This window comes from Schistocerca nitens, chromosome 5 (assembly GCF_023898315.1).
Source record: "Schistocerca nitens isolate TAMUIC-IGC-003100 chromosome 5, iqSchNite1.1, whole genome shotgun sequence".
Lineage (NCBI taxonomy): Eukaryota > Metazoa > Arthropoda > Insecta > Orthoptera > Acrididae > Schistocerca > Schistocerca nitens.
Window position 1 is genome coordinate 635,647,499 of NC_064618.1, and position 20,105 is coordinate 635,667,603.

General features: G+C 38.8%; 1 protein-coding gene across 1 annotated transcript in view; it reads left to right on the forward strand.

Moving 5' to 3' along the window:
- The window catches only part of LOC126259609 (uncharacterized), a 124,192-nt gene extending 104,347 nt beyond the window's left edge, over positions 1-19,845 (forward strand). The window contains exons 5-8 of the mRNA XM_049956520.1: positions 11,284-11,488; positions 13,118-13,314; positions 19,096-19,265; positions 19,499-19,845. Coding sequence (XP_049812477.1) covers positions 11,284-11,488; positions 13,118-13,314; positions 19,096-19,265; positions 19,499-19,768 — 842 coding nt within the window. The 3' untranslated portion in view covers positions 19,769-19,845. The remainder of the gene's footprint in view (positions 1-11,283; positions 11,489-13,117; positions 13,315-19,095; positions 19,266-19,498) is intronic.
- Positions 19,846-20,105: the final 260 nt, after the last annotated feature.

A 20,105-nucleotide genomic window follows, 5' to 3' on the forward strand; every position in this document is an offset into this window, starting at 1 on the left:
TAAGCTTATGAAACTTTCACTTTGTTTAGAAAACTATTAATGCACATTGATGAAAAGAGGGAGATAAGAGATGGGCAGATGGGGGAGGGAGGAGCATGGCTAGTCATAAACAACAAGCAGGCACAGCTCTTCTGTATAGGGAAACAGGCAGCTACCTATGGCAATGAAAATGCTGTGTGAGTAAAATTACTTCATTTGGAGACTGAAATGCTCCATCTCAGGTAATGTTTCTTGTGGGAGAGACCTTGACAAGGAGAGATTCACATTGGCAGAGGAGAGATTCACATTGACAGACTGTGTTACAGACATGAACTTAACCTCAGAATGTGGAAATGTAACATGTGGCAGCACTGGGTCTGTATTTGTTCTTAATCTACAAAAAAAGGGTCTTCCTATGGCTTTAATGGGTGGACTGAAAACTAATGGGTGTTGATGACACAAGTGTACTAATCAAAGGTCCAATCTCAGTCTTCCCAGACACAGCTCTGATGATTACAGAACATGTCTACTGTCTTAATATCACAAAGACACATATTATGCAGTTTCAAACAAACAAGAAACATGTACTAGCACCAGAAGTAGACATTAATGGTCATACACTGAATGAAACTGTGTGTAAAATCCATGCAATCCACACAGTCAACAAACACAGGGTGTCCCTCAAAGGGGTTTACACTGTTTGGACTTTAATAACTAAAATAAAACTTTGAAGTTCTAAGTCACACATATGGTCACAACATTACTGATAACGTTTTCCTGTTGAAGATGTTCAAAATTTTCTCCATTGACAGCAGTATAGCATTTGCAATGCTGTGGAACAGATCAATACACAAGTGTTGTGGTTGCCACTGGAATGGATACACAGGCACTCACAATCACCTCTCTCAAGTCATACTGCAAATGTGGCTTTGTGTATGCCACATGGAGTGTCTGAGCGGTTTGAGGCACCATGTCATAGATTGTGCAGCCCCTCCTCCCTCAGCCATGGGTGTGTGTGTTGTTCTTAGTATAAGTTAGTTTAAATAGTGTGTAAGTCTAGGGACCAATGACCTCAACAGTTTGGCCCCTTAGGAATTTACACACATTTGTGGCTTTGTGGTGTAGAAAGTGTCCTTTGGAGTTCTGCACAGAATTAAGTCTAGCAGCAGTAGCTCAGGAGATCTGCTTGGAAACTCAATACTTTCTCATAGTCCTAGCCATCTCTCAACAGATGTTTCATTGAGGAGTTGCCACGCGTCATGATGTTAACATGATGGTGCACCACCTTGATGGGAAAAAAAAACAATCTTCAGCTCAGTACAGCTGGTGAACAGCTGGTACAACTCATTCCTGCCACATGATAAGGTACTTCACATCTATCACTTGAAAATTAACAGCTCATTCTCCTGTAATATGTGGGTTATTTTTTGCCCAGTACATACAGCTATGGTGATTGATGGTTCCATTCAGTTTAAATGCCACCTCATCAGACCTAACAATGTTCACTATTGCAAATTCATTCACAAAATTTGAGGTACCTATCCAGATCACTCTCATTCATCATGTGAAGCAACCTGGGAATATAAGGTTTCCACACTGCTTGCTTTAAAATGCAGTGAGGACTTAATTTACTTACACCTGATTCACATGCAGCTTTCTGTGTGGACTTCTTATGGGATTTGTGAAACTTTGTACCACTGCATCCACTCCTCCTTCATCCACTACTGATTTCTTTCTGCCACTCCCTTCCTCTCAAATTTGTTGCACAGTTTCATTATTGTTACATGTGATGGTGGTATAGTATCAGACTCTGTCTGCCATTGTCTCTGCACTTCTTTCATGTTTTCACATTTCCAACAACACTTTAAAATCAACTTTCTTTGCTCCAAGGACACATTTACAGCCATCTTGATATTTACACGACTACACACACTAGCCATGAGAGCACCATATAATCACAATTAGATCATGTTATCATTAATACCTCCTCAGTCATTAAAGTTATAAACTCCTTTGTGTGACACCCTGTATATAAACTAATCAAGAAGTTTCATTCAGTATGTTTTAATCTTCAAAGTATTTTTCATTGTTTTGTTCTAAAAACAAGACTATTAGCTTGTTTCACATCCTATCGCTCCCTGCTGCCTTATGGGATTATTTTTCTGAGGCAGTGCAGTTAAAGTAAATAAAGTACTCATATGGAGAAAGATATAAGCATATTGGAATTTTTATGCTTGCTTCCCAGTACATTTCCATCTACTATGTAATGCTTCTTGTTACTCAAAATGAAAATCAATTTGAGCTGAACTGTGATTTGCACAGTCACATTACAAGACACAAAAATGATTTTCATATATATTCTGCTTCCATGTTTAGGGTTCATAGCGGAGTTCTGTACACCAGCACAAAGATATTCAACAATTTCCTTCTTATGCTCAAAATGAGGATACCATACCAGTTCAGACAAAAATTACAAATATTCCTCATTAGGGAATCACACAAATTATCTGATTACAATCAACACTGAATATTTCTATTATCTAAATGGCAAATCGAAGTGTTCATCACATATGTCATGGCGAATATTGGTATGTTATACAATACACAGACTTACGTATTTATATATGTTGAGAACTATTTTCTAAAAAGAATCAGATAAAAAATAAACCACCAATGTAGTCAAGTAAATATTAAGCTAGCAGAAGGAAATAAGCAGTGGTCATCCGATACAAATGAAGAAGAAGCAGCAGCTTTTCTCAGACTAGCATCTACCTTCCTAATGAGTTAAATTATGCTGGCATAAGCAGCATACTGGTCATTTATTGTTAATGCAGTGTACAGATTAAGTTCCTATTGTTTGTTTGTGTTTTGACAAATACCTTGGTCCTGAGTCAAGTGGAAAGATTGAACCAGGGACTTTGAAGGTTCTGTGACAAGCTACGCTGCAACTTCCTGGACTTGTACCGTAGAGTTGAGAACTGTAGGGCCCCTTAAGTGGGTCAGATGCACACTACACATCAGAGGCTGTTACCCATGTAGTTGACAGTGTGGGGTACACACAATTATTTTTTTTTATTAGCAGCTCTCCATCCACTCCACATAATGATAGTTGTAGGAAACCCAGATCAGTGTAAAATTGAAAGAAATGCCTGCTGCAGGTGAGAATGTTAAAATCCTAGAGGTTAACTGCCAGAGCATTCACAGCAAAGTGAAAGAATTCGAAGTGCTCCTGACACACCGTGAAGCTCATATAATACTAGGTACAGAAAGCTGGCTGAAACCTGAAATTAATAGCAGTGAGATTTTTGGGGAAAATTTAATTGTATATTGAAAGGATAGGATAATGGAAAATGGAGGTAGTGTGTTTGGCACAGTAGACACGAAACATAAATCAACCAAAATAGAAATTGAAATTGCACTTGAGAAAGTTTGGGCAAGACTCAATATCAGGGATGGGCATAAAATGGTAACTGGATCCTACTATTATTCACCAGACTCATCTCCTGATGTAACCAAAAGCTTTAGAGAAAGCCTCAGTTTACTTATACATAAGTTCCCCAGTCGTACCATAATCATCACTGGAGACTTTTATCATCCAACCAGCAATTGGAAAAATTATAGTTTTGTTAGTTGTGGGCTTGGTAAGAGATTCTATAAAACATTACTAAATGCCTTCTCTGAAAGCTATTCAGAACAGATAGTTCAGTACCCCACTCATTTTGGGAATAAATTGGATCTAATGGCAACAAATAGACCCGATCTCTTTTAGGACATCCACATCAAAACTAGTATCAGTGACCATGACATGTTTGTGGCAACAATGCTTACCATAGTGCCTAGACAACTAAAACAAGCAGAAAGATTTATATATTCAATAAATTAGATAAAAAAATCAGTAGTGACTTCTCTGAATGAGGAAGTTGGTACTTTCAGCTCATGGAAAGAGCTTCTAGAGGAACTATAGTTGATCATGCACTGGACAGATATGTACCCTATAGAACAATTCCTAATAGGAGGGAACCTCCATGGTATACAGTCACTTAAAAAAAAAAACTCTAAAGAAACAGACTACTGCATATAAGTGTAAAACAAAGTATAGTGATGTAGACAGAGAGATGCCATATAAAATGCATTTGGCAGTCAAGAGAGCAATGTGTGAAGCCTTCAATGACTACTGTAGCAGAATATTGTCAAATGAGCTTCCACAAAAGGCAAAGAATTTCTGGTCATATGTAAAGGCTGTTAGTGGCTCTAAAGTTGGTGTCCGAGCATCAGATAAGACAAGAACTTAAACTGAGGGTATCAAAGCAAAAGCTGAGATGCTTAGCTCTCTTTTCAAATGTTTCTTTACAAAGGAAAATCCAAGAGAATTGCTCCAATTTAATCCTCGTAGTAATGGAAAAATGAGCGAAATCAGTATTGATGTCAGTAGTATTTAGAAACAGCTGAAATAATTAAAATAACAAAGCTGCAGGGTGTGATGGCATCCCTGTCAGATTCTACATGTATTTGCAGTTGACTTAGTCCCTATTCTATCTATAATCTAATGTAGATCTCTTGAACAAAAACCAATGCCCATTAGTTGGAAGGAAGCACAGGTCACACCCATCTACAAAAAGGGTAGTAGAAGTGATACACAAAACTACCATCCAATATCTTTGACATCAATTTGTTGCAGAATCTTAGAACATATTCTAAGCCCATACATAATAAGGTATGTTGAACATAATGACCTCCTCCATGTCAACCAGCATGGGTTCCAGAAACATCAATCATGTGAAACCCAACTCACACTTTTCAAGGCTGTCAAGTAGATGTGGTGTTTCTCGAGTTCCAAAAATCATTTGACTCAGTACCACACCTACACTTACTATCAAAAATTTTATCATATGGGGTATCAAGTGAAATATGTGACTTGACTGAAGACTTTTTGGTATGGAGGATCCAGATGTTATCTTAGATGGAGACTCACCACCAGATATACAAATAACTTTGGGTGTGTCCCAGAGAAGGGTCTGGAACTCTTGTTGATCTTGCAGACAATATTAATAATAACCTCAGACTTTTTACATATAATGCAGTTATCTGTAATAAAATACTGTCTGAAGGAATCTGCATAAACATTGAGTCAGTTCTTGATAAGATTTCATAGTGGTGCAAACATTGGCAACTTGCTTCAAATGATCAGAAATGTAAAATTGTGCACTTCACAAAACAAAAACATGTAACATCCTATGACTATAATATCAGTGAGTCACAGCTGGAATCAGCCAATTCATACAAATACCTGGATGCAACACTTTGTGGAGATTTGAAATGGAATGATCACATAGGTTCAGTGATGGGTAAAGCAGGTGGTAGGCTTCTGTTTATTGGTAGAATACTGGGAAAGTGCAGTCTACAAAGGAGATTGCTTGAAAATCACCAATGTGACCCATTCTAGAATACTGCTCAAGTGTGTGGAACCTACACCAAATAGGATTAACAGGCAATATTGAGAGTATACAGTGAAGGGCAGCATGAATGGTAACAGGTTTGTTTGACTCATGGGAAAGTGTTACAGAGACGCTGAAGAAAATATGCTAACAGGCTCTTAAAGATCAATTTAAACAATCCCAAGGAAGTCTACTAACAAAGTTTCAAGAACTGGCTTTAAATCATGATTCTGTTAATATCCTACAACCCCCAATGTATTGCTCACATATGGATCATGAGGATAATATTAGAATAATTACAGCATGCATGGAGGCATCACTAACAAAGTTTCAAGAACTGGCTTTAAATCATGATTCTGTTAATATCCTACAACCCCCAATGTATTGCTTACATATGGATCATGAGGATAATATTAGAATAATTACAGCATGCATAGAGGCATTCAGACAATCATCCTTCCCATGCTCCATACATGAACAGAACAGGAAGAAGCCCTAATACATGATACAATGAGACATCCCCTCTGCCATATACTTCACAGTGGTTTTCAGATTATACACTATGTCATCAAAAGTATCCGGACACCCCTAAAACATATGTTTTTCATATTAGGCGCATTGTGCTGCCACCTACTGCCAGGTACTCCTTAGCAGCAACCTCAGTAGTCATTAGACAACGTGAGAGAGCAGAATGGGGCACTCTGCGGAACTCACAGACTTTGAACATGGTCAGGTGATTGTGTGTCACTTGTGTCATACATCTGTACGTGAGATTTCCACACTCCTAAACATCCCTAGGTCCACTGTTTCCAACATGATAGTGAAGTGGAAAAGTGAAGGGACACATACAGCACAAAAGCGTACAGGCCGACATCATCTGTTGACTGACAGAGACCACCGACAGATGAAGAGGGTCATACTGTGTAATAGGTAGATATCTATCCAGACCATGACATAGGAATTCCAAATTGCATCAGGATCCACTGCAAGTACTATAACAGTTAGACGGGAGGTGAGAAAACTTGGATTTCACGGTCGAGCGGCTGGTCATAAGCAACGCACCACACTGGTAAATGCCAAACGACACCTCACTTGGTGTAAGGATTGTAAACATTGGGTGATTTAACAGTGGAAAAATGTTGTGTGGAGTGACAAATCATGGCAATCCAATGGCAGGGTGTGTGTATGGCGAATGCCCTGTGAACGTCATCTACCAGCGTGTGTGGGGCCAACAGTAAAATTCAGAGGCGGCGGTGTTATGGTTTGGTCGTGTTTTTCATGGAGGGGGCTTGCACCCCTTTTTGTTTTGCATGGCACTATCACAGCACAGGCCTACATTGATGTTTTAAGCACCTTCTTGCTTCCCACTGCTGAAGAGCAATTTGAGGATGGTGATTGATTGCATCTTTCAAGACAATCGAGCACCTGTTCATAATGCATGGCCTGTGGCGAAGTGGTTACATGACAATAACATCCCCATAATGGACTGACCTGCACAGAGTCCTGACATGAGTCCTATAGAACACCTCTGGGATGTTTTGGAATGTCGACTGCATGCCAGGCCTCACTGAGCGACATCAATACCTCTGCTCAGTGCAGCACTCCGTGAAAAATGGGCTGCCATTCCCCAAGAAACCCTCCAGCCCTGTCTGAACATATGCCTACAAGAGTGGAAGCTGTCATCAATGCTAAGGGTGGGCCAACACTATACTGAATTCCAGCATTACCAATGGAGGGCGCCACAAACTTGTAAGTCATTTTCAGCCAGGTGTTCAGATACTTTTGATCACATAGTGTAGTGTAGATGTAGATGCAGATGTAGATCTTCTTCTTGGTGGTATTTATTGAGCAAGATGAGTAATGGACAAATGAAAAAGCTGTCTATCTATGTAAATAGGCATCCCAAAACATTTGGATTCTCTCCCATACTAGCAACCTCTCTGAATATGTGTGTAGAATCTGTGCTTTCTGCATACCCTCCTTTGTCATGATCCCCTTGGTCTAAACCTCTGCTCATTCCCTTTTATCTCCCTTGCCCTTTCCTTCATTTCTCCATCCTGTCATTTTCCACCTGACTGCTTTCCTGTTTCTTAAGTCGTCCTCTTGCTACTACCACTGAGAGGCAACAGTTTCCGTCACTATATTGACTTTTTTCCCTCCCCTTGTCTGTTCCTCAGCCACATGCTTTTCCTCCTGTTGTCAGCAGGAGTAACCTCTCATAATGAGTCAGCTTCACCAGGGCCACAAGTCAGTGTGTGTTGGATGTCTGTGTGGATATGTTCTGTGAGACTGTCGACTTAAACTAAAAAAAAAGTTTTAGCTCAAAAACTAGTAATACCTTTCTCCTGTTACATGTTCCTCCCATGCATCAGCATTTGTTCTTTCTATACATGTACTTCCATAGCAGCTAGACTAGAATTTAATCTATATAGACTTATAAAAACAATACAGTTATGTCTCATTGACTTGGTGGGCAACTGTCAGACTACATTTCCAAAAGTATGGGATTTGATCCCCAGTCTGTCCTAGAATTTCTTCTGCCACTTATCACTTCTTTCATCTCTGCAAGTGATTTTTTAATGTGAAAAATGCAGAGTTGCAGCAGAGTTCAGAATCCACATCAAACTTTAGCCACCCCTATAACTGACTCGGCCAGTCAGTTCATAGGTTTGAGGAAGGGACTATACCAGGGTGACCCCACACAAGCCAAAACTGCATGCTGCCCCATGTTCCTCCCAATGTGAATTTTTTTCCTACCAGGTAAATGAAAGATTTAATATATCCCTACACATACCTTACGGTAGTCATTAAAGGTACAAAGTAATATGAGAAGTGTCAAGCCAACTGTTGTTGCAACTACTGTAATTTGTCCTAGGTTTTCCAACACTATTTGATAAAGTATGTGTGTAGATTTTAATATTTTGGATTTTTATAGTATTAATGACTTTTGCAGTCATATATAGGTTTACATCTGTCTTATGCAAATCACTGTGAAGTGCAAGGTATATGTAATACTACTGCATCACCGCATAAATCAGCTTTTCCTGTCCCCCTGTGTTTAATAGAGACAGAGTGATGTTATTGCTTGCTGGTTCATGTAATTAATCTAACCTCTCTCCACTGCCCTGCCATAACATACGTGCAAGTCATTCCAGAATATTTTAACTCGTGAGTATTTGTAAATACACTCCTGGAAATGGAAAAAAGAACACATTGACACCGGTGTGTCAGACCCACCATACTTGCTCCGGACACTGCGAGAGGGCTGTACAAGCAATGATCACACGCACGGCACAGCGGACACACCAGGAACCGCGGTGTTGGCCGTCGAATGGCGCTAGCTGCGCAGCATTTGTGCACCGCCGCCGTCAGTGTCAGCCAGTTTGTCGTGGCATACGGAGCTCCATCGCAGTCTTTAACACTGGTAGCATTCCGCGACAGTGTGGACGTGAACCGTATGTGCAGTTGACGGACTTTGAGCGAGGGCGTATAGTGGGCATGCGGGAGGCCGGGTGGACGTACCGCCGAATTGCTCAACACGTGGGGCGTGAGGTCTCCACAGTACATCGATGTTGTCGCCAGTGGTCGGCGGAAGGTGCACGTGCCCGTCGACCTGGGACCGGACCGCAGCGACGCACGGATGCACGCCAAGACCGTAGGATCCTACGCAGTGCCGTAGGGGACCGAACCGCCACTTCCCAGCAAATTAGGGACACTGTTGCTCCTGGGGTATCGGCGAGGACCATTCGCAACCGTCTCCATGAAGCTGGGCTACGGTCCCGCACACCGTTAGGCCGTCTTCCGCTCACGCCCCAACATCGTGCAGCCCGCCTCCAGTGGTGTCGCGACAGGCGTGAATGGAGGGACGAATGGAGACGTGTCGTCTTCAGCGATGAGAGTCGCTTCTGCCTTGGTGCTAATGATGGTCGTATGCGTGTTTGGCGCCGTGCAGGTGAGCGCCACAATCAGGACTGCATACGACCGAGGCACACAGGCCAACACCCGGCATCATGGTGTGGGGAGCGATCTCCTACACTGGCCGTACACCACTGGTGATCGTCAAGGGGACACTGAATAGTGCACGGTACATCCAAACCGTCATCGAACCCATCGTTCTACCATTCCTAGACCGGCAAGGGAACTTGCTGTTCCAACAGGACAATGCACGTCCGCATGTATCCCGTGCCACCCAACATGCTCTAGAAGGTGTAAGTCAACTACCCTGGCCAGCAAGATCTCCGGATCTGTCCCCCATTGAGCATGTTTGGGACTGGATGAAGCGTCGTCTCACGCGGTCTGCACGTCCAGCACGAACGCTGGTCCAACTGAGGCGCCAGGTGGAAATGGCATGGCAAGCCGTTCCACAGGACTACATCCAGCATCTCTACGATCGTCTCCATGGGAGAATAGCAGCCTGCATTGCTGCGAAAGGTGGATATACACTGTACTAGTGCCGACATTGTGCATGCTCTGTTGCCTGTGTCTATGTGCCTGTGGTTCTGTCAGTGTGATCATGTGATGTATCTGACCCCAGGAATGTGTCAATAAAGTTTCCCCTTCCTGGGACAATGAATTCACGGTGTTCTTATTTCAATTTCCAGGAGTGTATTTCCTTACCTCCACCACTTTTACAGGTGCAGTTGTGAATTTACATTGTACAAGTATCCTTTAACATTCTTACCTGAAATGAAGAATGTGTTTATCACATGCATTACAACTCTACGGTGCTGTACTATGTCCCATTGGAATGAATGGATGATATTTCATGTGCTACTCGCAATTTTTGTTATTTTTCATGCAAGTCATCTTGGTGGAAATGTTTTTTTTTTTTCCCCTCATTATCCTACAAATGTGCCAGAACTTGTTGTTCACCAAATTTATAACTTAGCTATATAGTAATAACATTTAATATCTCCATACATAACTACTTCTGTATCTGACAGGGTGTTCAAGCCTGACAACCTCCACATACATGTCTGTATGATGTGAATCGTTCCAGTTATAACCTCCGGATCTTCCAGCCATGACCATTCTTTTTTGTTTCCTTGTTTGTCATTAATTAACTACAAGTGTTTCTATTTTTGACATTTTAAGCCAGAAATCAGCTCCCACTACAGACTTTAAAGTAACAAAAGATGAGTTTGCAGATGCTGTTTTTTGTGATAGTTAACTTTTATAAATTGTCATTGTAAATGGTATTAAGCTATTGAATCATAAAGTAGTGTATGACCAACAATAGCTGCATGTGCTAATTGGTAGTTCTGAGCCTATTTATGACTTTGTTCAGGATCAGGATCAATATGCTATTATTGTCTCATGATCTGCTTAGAAACACAAGAGAAATTTTCTTTAATGTATTTTGATAAAATACTGATTATAATCTTTTCCTAAATCAGGGATGCACAATCTGAGTTATTGTGATACATCCTTTTTGCAATATTAGATGTCACAAACAATTGTGATTTATGAGGTCAGTACTTTCAAAATGTAATTTGACAACAGAAAAAAGGAACTACCTGTTCAATCAGGCCACGTCACTCCAAGTAAAATATGCAATAGATCCCTGCAGTAGATGGACATGAATAACACAATACTCTATATGAATGGCACTCTTCAGTCTGTCTCCTCATGTACTAACCTGGCCAGTAATCTAGTAAAGGTTTGGGGCTTTTTTCTTTTTATTTGTTTATTTGTAAAAGCAGTTTAGTTGTATATTGTTATAGTAATTAAGAGTAGTAATTAAAACCATTTGATTTATAGGACTTTAGTATTTAATGCAACAATATAATAAAATAGCAAGAACAACAACAATTAACTACAGTTTGAATGATATAAATATGCAGGTAACTTAAAATCATGTTGTTTGCAGCTGGACTCTTGGTTATATTAATTGACATACCGTATGATATAGTGTCAGTCAAATTTATCCACTGGTCATGGCATGACACAGACCCAAACATTGCTGATCGCCATTATTGGGTCCCTTGGAATTCATATTATTTTCATGCAACATTTGCTGCCAGCTTTTGTTTCTGGATCACCGCCTGGCGTGATGCGAGGTGGAAAGCTGGCAGGTATGTGTTTCTTATCAATTCTGCTGCATGTGAAGGTACACTGCACTTCTGGACAAATTTTTATTTTTAAGTGTAGATAGTAAACTCACTACTATAATTTAGAAAATCTGCTGCCAGTTTCAGTAAAAAATACTTTTCAGCTTCCAAGGAATATTTACTTTATATCTACATTTAGTCCTGTGATATCTTATACAGACCCAGGACAAGCCAAAGCCAGTTTAAAATTTGACATTAATATCAGATATGCTCTGCCATGAGTCTATACAGTAATTTATGTTTTAATAATGATTAAAAATAAAAGGATTTGACATTATTTAGCAGAATAGATTGTGTACTCTAATTTGCATGTACGAGGGCTATCCACAAAGTACATTACGTTTTGGAATTAAAAATAAATAAAGTATTGGAAATTTTTTTTATTATATACAGATGAAAGCCACACTTAAATACTACTTTTCTACATAGTTGCCATCTAAATTAAGGCACTTATTGTAGCGATGGACGAGCTTGGAAATTCCTTCATCGTAAAATTCGGCCGCCTGCGCCTTCAACCACGTGGTTACCTCTTTTGGGACACAAAAGGTGTGATTTTTGTGGATTTCCTGGAAAGAGGCACTACAATAAACTCTCAAAGGTATTGCCAAACTCTGCACAACCTCAGAAGAGTAATACAAAACAAGCGCAGGGGAAAGTTGGGCTCAAAGATCTTGCTGATTCACGACAACGCCCAGGCCCACACGACAAATGCCACTCGTGAAGTTCTCGAATCTTTTAAGTGGGAGTTGTTTCCTCATCTGCCGTACAGTCCCGACCTGGCACCGAGTGACTTCCACTTATTCCCAGCAATGAAGAAGTGGTTGGCTATGCAGCGTTTTGATGACGACGCACAGCTCCAAGAAGAGGTAACCACGTGGTTGAAGGCGCAGGTGGCCGAATTTTACGATGAAGGAATTTCCAAGCTCGTCCATCACTACGATAAGCGCCTTAATTTAAATGGCAACTCTGTAGAAAAGTAGTATTTAAGTGTGGCTTTCATCTGTATATAATTAAAAAAAACTCTAATACTTTATTTATTTTTAATTCCAAAACGTAATGTACTTTGTGGATAGCCCTCGTATATAATTATGCAGCATTAGATAAAATACAACGATTTTACATCATGACTTTACAAGGAAAACATTTAATGAATAAAAACTATAATTCATCAGAAAAAACTTTAATTTGTTCTAAAAGAGGTCTACATACTTCCCAGTTTGATTCGGGCTGTTGGTTGTTGTGCAGTTTTCCAGGGTATATGTTATCTTTTGGGGGATATGCATGTTAACACAGCTTCTGGTTCTATGATTATGCACAGAACTGTTTTGTCAACAAGTAGCAGAGGTTTTTACATGTTCACCTACCAAAACTATTGTTTCATGTGCATACAGTCATGGGAGGTTCAAATACTACCTAATACTGCCAGTATAAAAATCACTGTTGTCTTGTTCTCATTTTCAGTGTGTGTGTGTGTGTGTGTGTGTGTGTGTGTGAGAGAGAGAGAGAGAGGGGGGGGGGAGGAAAGAGATTTATTTTAAGATAGCTAATTAGAAAGAAATTAAACATACCCAAAGATCTGTTTTCTCCTTCTAGTTTCCTTCAAGAGATTAAAAACTGCACTCTGGCAGCTTTGTTGGGTACTCCAGGTGGAGTCCTGCTGTTCCTTCCTCTGTATCACCCTTTGCATGATATTGCAAAAATTCACAGTGAAGTCACATTCTTTATCATCTTCACTGTCTTCTTGGCAATTATATGGACATCTGAGAGGAGTCCAAAGCCACAAATGCAAGGTAAGCTCTTATAAAATCTGCTTTTTGTGTATATTTTTTTCACAAAATTGTTGTGTGTCATTTGTTTATCATTTTGACCAGACCAATTGTTTTGCCTCAGGCTGATATTTATCCTGAAAGATTCTCTCAAACTGTTCAATGCAGTGCCATGTCCATAGCCCATAGTAGAACTTTTCCCTGTGTGTATCCAACAACAAACCCAATTTTCTCGGATTCAGTCTAGGTACAAGGTAAAACATTTCAAAATGCTCTGATAAAGGCCAGGGGTTTGTTCTCTTCAGTGGTAAATACCAGAAATTGTTGATACCTAAGTAATCCTTCATCTGCAAGTAATGTTGACAAACGCCGCACTGTCAGTGACAGGCCTATTTATGTTCGCTTGTAGCGTAGTGCATGGCAACTGCCTTGCTCGACAGTTACAGCTGCCAGCAAGTGTTGATGCATTCTGCAACCTTCACTATTTTCCTTCAGCAGGCTAGCCATGTGTTGTGGGTAACCAGTGAAAGTATCTAACTTCTCTAAAAGCATGGGTTTGCTTTCTGTCAAATGTTGTTATGGAATGTCAGTAGTTTTAGCAATATCACCTTGTAACCTTTCCTCTGCTTTCTTTAAACCTGAATCTATTTTAGCTAGAAATTGACTTTCCTTCTCTTTTAGAGCTTCTTCTACTGCATCTATAGAAATTTTTCACTCTGACACTATATTTTCAGCAAGGGTGCTGCCCTTATCCAGCATCCCAGCTTCAGCTTTTTCAGTTATTTCCTTTATAGATGCACATATCTCATCTCTTTCTTTTATGGCAAATTTTGGCTCTAAACTTAACTGGTCCACTCTTAGACTTAATTTTTGTACTTCAGTAGGTAAGTTTTTATCCACAGCTTGCAGTTTGCTGACTGCGTTCGTCACATTTTTTACCGACATGTCCACTTGGGGCTGCGTCTCCTGAATTTGGAAATATGCTTCACTACGGTTTTATAACTCACCTGTAAGTTGTTCCTGTTTATCGTCTATGGATGATACTCTTTCCACGAACATACTTATTTTGCAGGATATGTCGGTAATTATTTCTTGTTTTAGTTGTTCATCTAGTTCTGTCAACTTTCCAGATAGTTTGTTAGATAATTCAGTGCATATAGTTTTCTCATCTCTCTGAACTGTTGACTAATATTATTCTTGAAATTGTTAGATGCCTGATTTTGCTGAGTAAACTGTTGCCTTATATTTTCCTGATGTTTTGTGAACTGCTGTGTCATACCCTCAAGTTGTGTTATTTGTTGCACGAGTTTTGTCAAACTGTGTATCTCACTAGTATTTACATTATTTCTATGAACTGTTTCCTGTTCTTGCATTCACGATGTCGCCAGCAAGTAATCAAAGGAATTTTTGCTGTTACGCGTTTCAGTTTCAGTATTTGAAAAAATATTTCCCAATGAGAACTGAGAAGTGTCTCATCGAGCATCATAAAAGTGACATCATGATTAGTTACATTACCAGTGTCATCATTTATTGATATTGGGATGCCAACCTCGTTGTATTGGTTGCCGTTGGCCAGCTCACGAGTTGACGTGTTATCTTCAACAGTTGCCAAGTTCGGATTTCCGACATCTTGGCATATTGCATTTTGTAATAAATGTCCAATAATGGCAATTTCCTTTGATTCCATTGTAAATAGCTTTTAACAAAATTATGAATAAAATTCTTTCAAATACGAAATTTTGTCTGTATTGGTACTTTCCAATTAAAGTAGATTTAGCTGTGTATTCACTAATGAACCTGACTATTATCTGACACAGTCTTATAGAATTTAAATGACTTATCTTGCACTTTAATGACGACTTTGTACAAATTTTTGTCCTTTCTGTAGAAATGCTCTTCCTATAAAGGACATTAATTGGAAGGAAAAGAGACTATCTACTGCCAAAGTGAAGGTGCCAAGCGTGGCCATATAAGCATAGAGCATAGCAGCTTCCTACCTTTACCACTGAAGCCAGCATTCCTGGCTCTTCTTGTTTGTTGACTTAATTTAATTTTAATTTGCTTTTCAGTGTTTTTATCATTCTCAATCTCACAGACACATAACAAATACAATGAAAGTTTCATCAGTTCCTTATAACAATAATATGAATCATTAACCTCAAAAATTTTTATCTCAACAATTGAAAGATATGTTCATATTTCACTCAGCTCTGGCCTTTAAATGGTTGCTATTGAATAGGTATGTGGCAATGGAAATTGATTAATAATTGCCTGAATAATTGAAAAGATTGATTGTAAAGAATAGTTGAAAAGAAATTTGATGGTAATTCATGAATCTGTCCACAATTTTGGGTGAACTTTAACTGTTATCAATATCAACAGACCTTTAATATCATTACATTCAAGGTCAATAAAGGTAATTTGAATTACTTATTGCTGCTTCCAGTAGTACACGGTACCAAATAATCACCGAAACCATTGAAGTTGCCGATCTTCATTTTAATTCCATTGTGTTTAGTCCTGATTGTAACAATGTCAATGCAGGAACGCTCCTCTGGATAACGCATAAATTATTCTTGTCTGCACTGAACCACTTGATGCAGGATCTCGGTGGTGAGTGAAATGATGAACAGATAAGAGTTGATCTCATAAACATGTGAATAAATATTTCTTTTCTAATAACTTTTTATAACACTTTTAATGAACGGTGAAAATACACATTTTTAACAATGCTGGTACAACGGACCCAAGCATACATCCGTATGCTACCACTTCCCAAATCATAAGGATAAAGATACATGAATTAATAAACTGAAGAGCATATTTCTTACTTTGTTTCACACATGTATTTAACAATGTATCAAAACATTGTCCTTGCCACAAAACAACTCATTGATTTCCCTTTGGCGGTGTCTATAACTCATTCAGTTTACATATAGCTTATACATAGAAAAGAAAAGAACGAAAAAATAATCTACAGGTTAATGATGCATTAGTTGTATAACTTTTGCATCACTTCTTATAATTTTATTACACATCTGAAGATGGTAATTTAGTTTTACCAAAACTGATATCTACAATCAAGTTTTTAAATCAATCTCAGCTAAGAAGTTCTTCTTCTTCAAAGTATTCTCAGTCTTTTTATGTACCTATTGATGATAACATCTTAACTACTGGGTGCTTATAATTAAAGTGCAACTACTCACAGACATACATTGTGAGCTGTAATTATTGTATGGCAACACAATTTGGTAGATATTCTAATGCAGAACCGATTTACACAGGAAATAAGTTAGTTCCAAGTTTGACCATCTGATCTGAATCTGCCACTGTGAATGCAAGAATGACATACAGAATTCTATCCATATGTAATGGATTAGGAATGAGACACGAGCAAGAAGAGTCAAACATGTGGAAAAGGCAAAAAGTTGATTTTATTATTAAACAGAACTTACGCAATTTGTTCAGAAAGAGCACAAGGGACATTGATGAGACGTTACAGCCCACACAGGACCACAGTGAGTAGTTGCACTTTAATTATAACCACTCAGTAAATGGTGAGTTGTTACTTCTACTCCTTCCATTATTTACATTCCAACAAGGATTTTCCATCATCATATCCAATAAACTTAATAGTTTTATGTCCTTTATTTCTGCATGCAAGACATTGAAAATTATTTCTGGCTGAAATAAAATACTTTTTGTGACTGTGGACCAGGGCACTCATACCCAGGGTCAAGGAGGGCTGCCCCCCCCCCCCCCCCCCCCCAATCTCCATCACCTCGCTATTGTGGCTATCAGGGACAGGAAAAATATAGTGTAGTTAGGTGTTTTTCTTTCAAGAAAATAATTTAAAAGATAGTGTTATGCAGGTTCTTAATAGGGTCAGAACTGGACTTACAAGTCACCATTTGTTCCCCCCCTTCCCCCCCCCCCTCCCAACAAACTACTATCATATGGGTGGCCTTGCCACAGGTATCTAATGAGCAGATGACTAGATGCTGGCCCTGGAGGACCCAAGTATATTCCCAGATAGGGTTGTAGATTTTTCCTCATTCCATTCCCTTCACGATGCCCCCAGGTCCATTCAGCCTGCTGTCAAATGAGTATTGGGGGCCTATCCCGGGAGTAAAAATCAGCTGGGATGATGGACCAGGTACCCCACCCCCCAACCCCCCACCCCCCACCCCCCACCCCCACCCCCCTCCTAGTTTTGCTGTGATGAAAGCCTGTACTCTATATGTGATAAGACCAATAGTCCAGTCACAGACTTTACCTTTTTTTGTAACATACACTTTTCAGGTACAAGGTCCTGTTATGAAAATCATTCACACTTATATTTCCATAATTGTGAAGTTTATTGTTTAATGCAGTAAACTACCAGAGTGATTTCAGGTAATACACATACATTCTTACATGTATAGTCCTAGAAGGGTTATAATTTTAAATTCTTAATACTATTCCTGCAATATCCTTATTGGTAAACTCTCTCATTATATTCACTGCTATTTTTTAATTTTAATGATCAATTTGATAAACTTGCATTTCCCCAGAACTTCACACAATTCTGTAACTGGCTGTGCACATTTCTGTAATAAGCACACAGCACTCTTTCAATGTTGCAGTAGCTTCTCAGCATTCTGAAAACTTTTCTCAGTAGCCAGACATTCTATTCCCATCCTAAATAATCATTCACTAATGCTCATAAAAACTATGTTATTTCCAGCTTTTTTCTATCTTTAAAGTTTATCCATACTGTTTTATTTTCATTTCTATCATGCAGTTGTCTCTATAACTTCTTTCTTTTTCTTTGGTCACTGATACTTTCTGCTGTAAATCAGCTTCAAAAGACTAGTATCATCTACAATGGTGCAGCCAAGTGGTGTGGTAAATCATTTCTGAGATACAAGTGTAACAGATGGGTATGAATGTTATACCACAGCTGCGGCTAACGAATTTCTCCATAGCACACTTTCTTCTAGGAGCTTAAGCTATGCACAGGACCAGTTCACAAACATTTTTCCATCCCCTGACTTATCACTGGAGCTCCCCACACTTTCTGCCTCATACACTTTCACCCACATCAGTTATCACAATTAATTGTCATAAGATCTGTACACAGATCTTGCACTTGCACTAGCACCCTTCTCATCTTGAAGCTGCAAGTGGCCACAACTAATTGTGACATGTCCTGTATAAAAATTGTACAGTTGTGATGTATGTAGGAGAATTTCTCAGAAGTTTAGAAGTTAGAATAATGGTACTGATGAGGGTAAATCTGTGAAGGTAGGTTATGACTCATGCTTCTACAATTCAGTTGGTAAAGGACTTGCCTGCCAGAAGTAAAAGCCCCAGTTTTTAGTCCCAGTCCAGGACACAGTTTTAATCTGTCGGGAAGTTTCAAACGCTGTAATTTTTACACTTACAGAAACACATTTGAAGCAATTTAAGTGCCATTTTAATTGCTCGCAACTCCCAAAACTGGATAACCTGCCTATCCATTACAACAGTTAGTGTAATCTCACATCCCCGAAGGCTCTCCTTCAAGATGAGATTTATAGAACATGATATGTATGAGTAAATAAAAGACAAATTTATAATGACATAGTTTCCAATATATATCTTTTCTTATTTCTCATCCCTCAGTGTTCTGTTCTGTGGTATGTTGTATGACATACAGTGCATTGATAAGTGAATGAATAATATGAATTGGTGTAAATTGCAAAATTTCCCGATATCCAAATGTATAATAAACTGAAATCATCAACTTGTTAATGTTGACTGTCAATTAAAAAAAACTTTCAGGAACTGATTGCAGATGGAACAAATTAATTCTTGCACACCTAGTGGCCCATTACTCTCTCTTTTTGGGAATAGTCCTTTTTGGCCACCCAGAAAACGAGATTTCAACAGGATTCCATGAACGTGTTGGACCTTGTGATGAAACAGTTCCAGTACAGACAGCTTTTGGACTAGTAAGCGAGAAAACTATCAAATTGTCTTTATTTGTGGATATTATTCCAAAAAGAAAATGCCAAAAAAATTGTACATTAGTTAAAATTAAAGTGAATTGTTATATTTATTAGAAATGTATAGCAGTTTTAAAATCTAAGATCTTCAAATCACCAAGAGATTATGATAATTAAAAACTAGAATCAAATATTTCAAGTGAAAGGATTAAGAAAATAATTGGATCTTGTATTGACAGGTCTTGCAGAAAAAGCGGTATCTCTGTGCCAGCAATTATGATGAAGCATATTTTGACTTCCACTGCTTACCTGGAGGAAAGTTACCAGCCAATGGTGTCTCTTGGTACACAATTTGTGGCAATCATTTCACTAACAGAACTGAATATATAGCCATAATAATGACAATCTGCTTCTTGGCTGCTACAGTATTTTGGAATATATACATCAGATCTACCAGTTTTAAAAGGAGTGGTAACCACAATCTGAAATCAAAACAAAAGAGCCACTAGAAAGATGGCAAAGTTGTTCATTTTGTAACAATGTAAAATTTTTAAAAAAACATTAAAGCTGCTTCAGTAACAAAAAATTGTGTTTCTCTTCTCAGTTATGCAACTACAACCAGGGACATCAAAAAGGAAAGATAAGTACAAACAATCTGTGAAGCTAATTTGTTTCTGGACTCATGTGCTTATTAATAAAATGAATAGAGATGAGGGTAGATATAAAATAGAAGTGAAAGTGTAGAACTGAGCCAGGACATGCCTGAGGTGAGTGAAATCATAGTCAGTAAATAAAGAGTAAAAACTGATATTTTGCAGTTAATTTTGGCAAAACTAGAGGAAATAA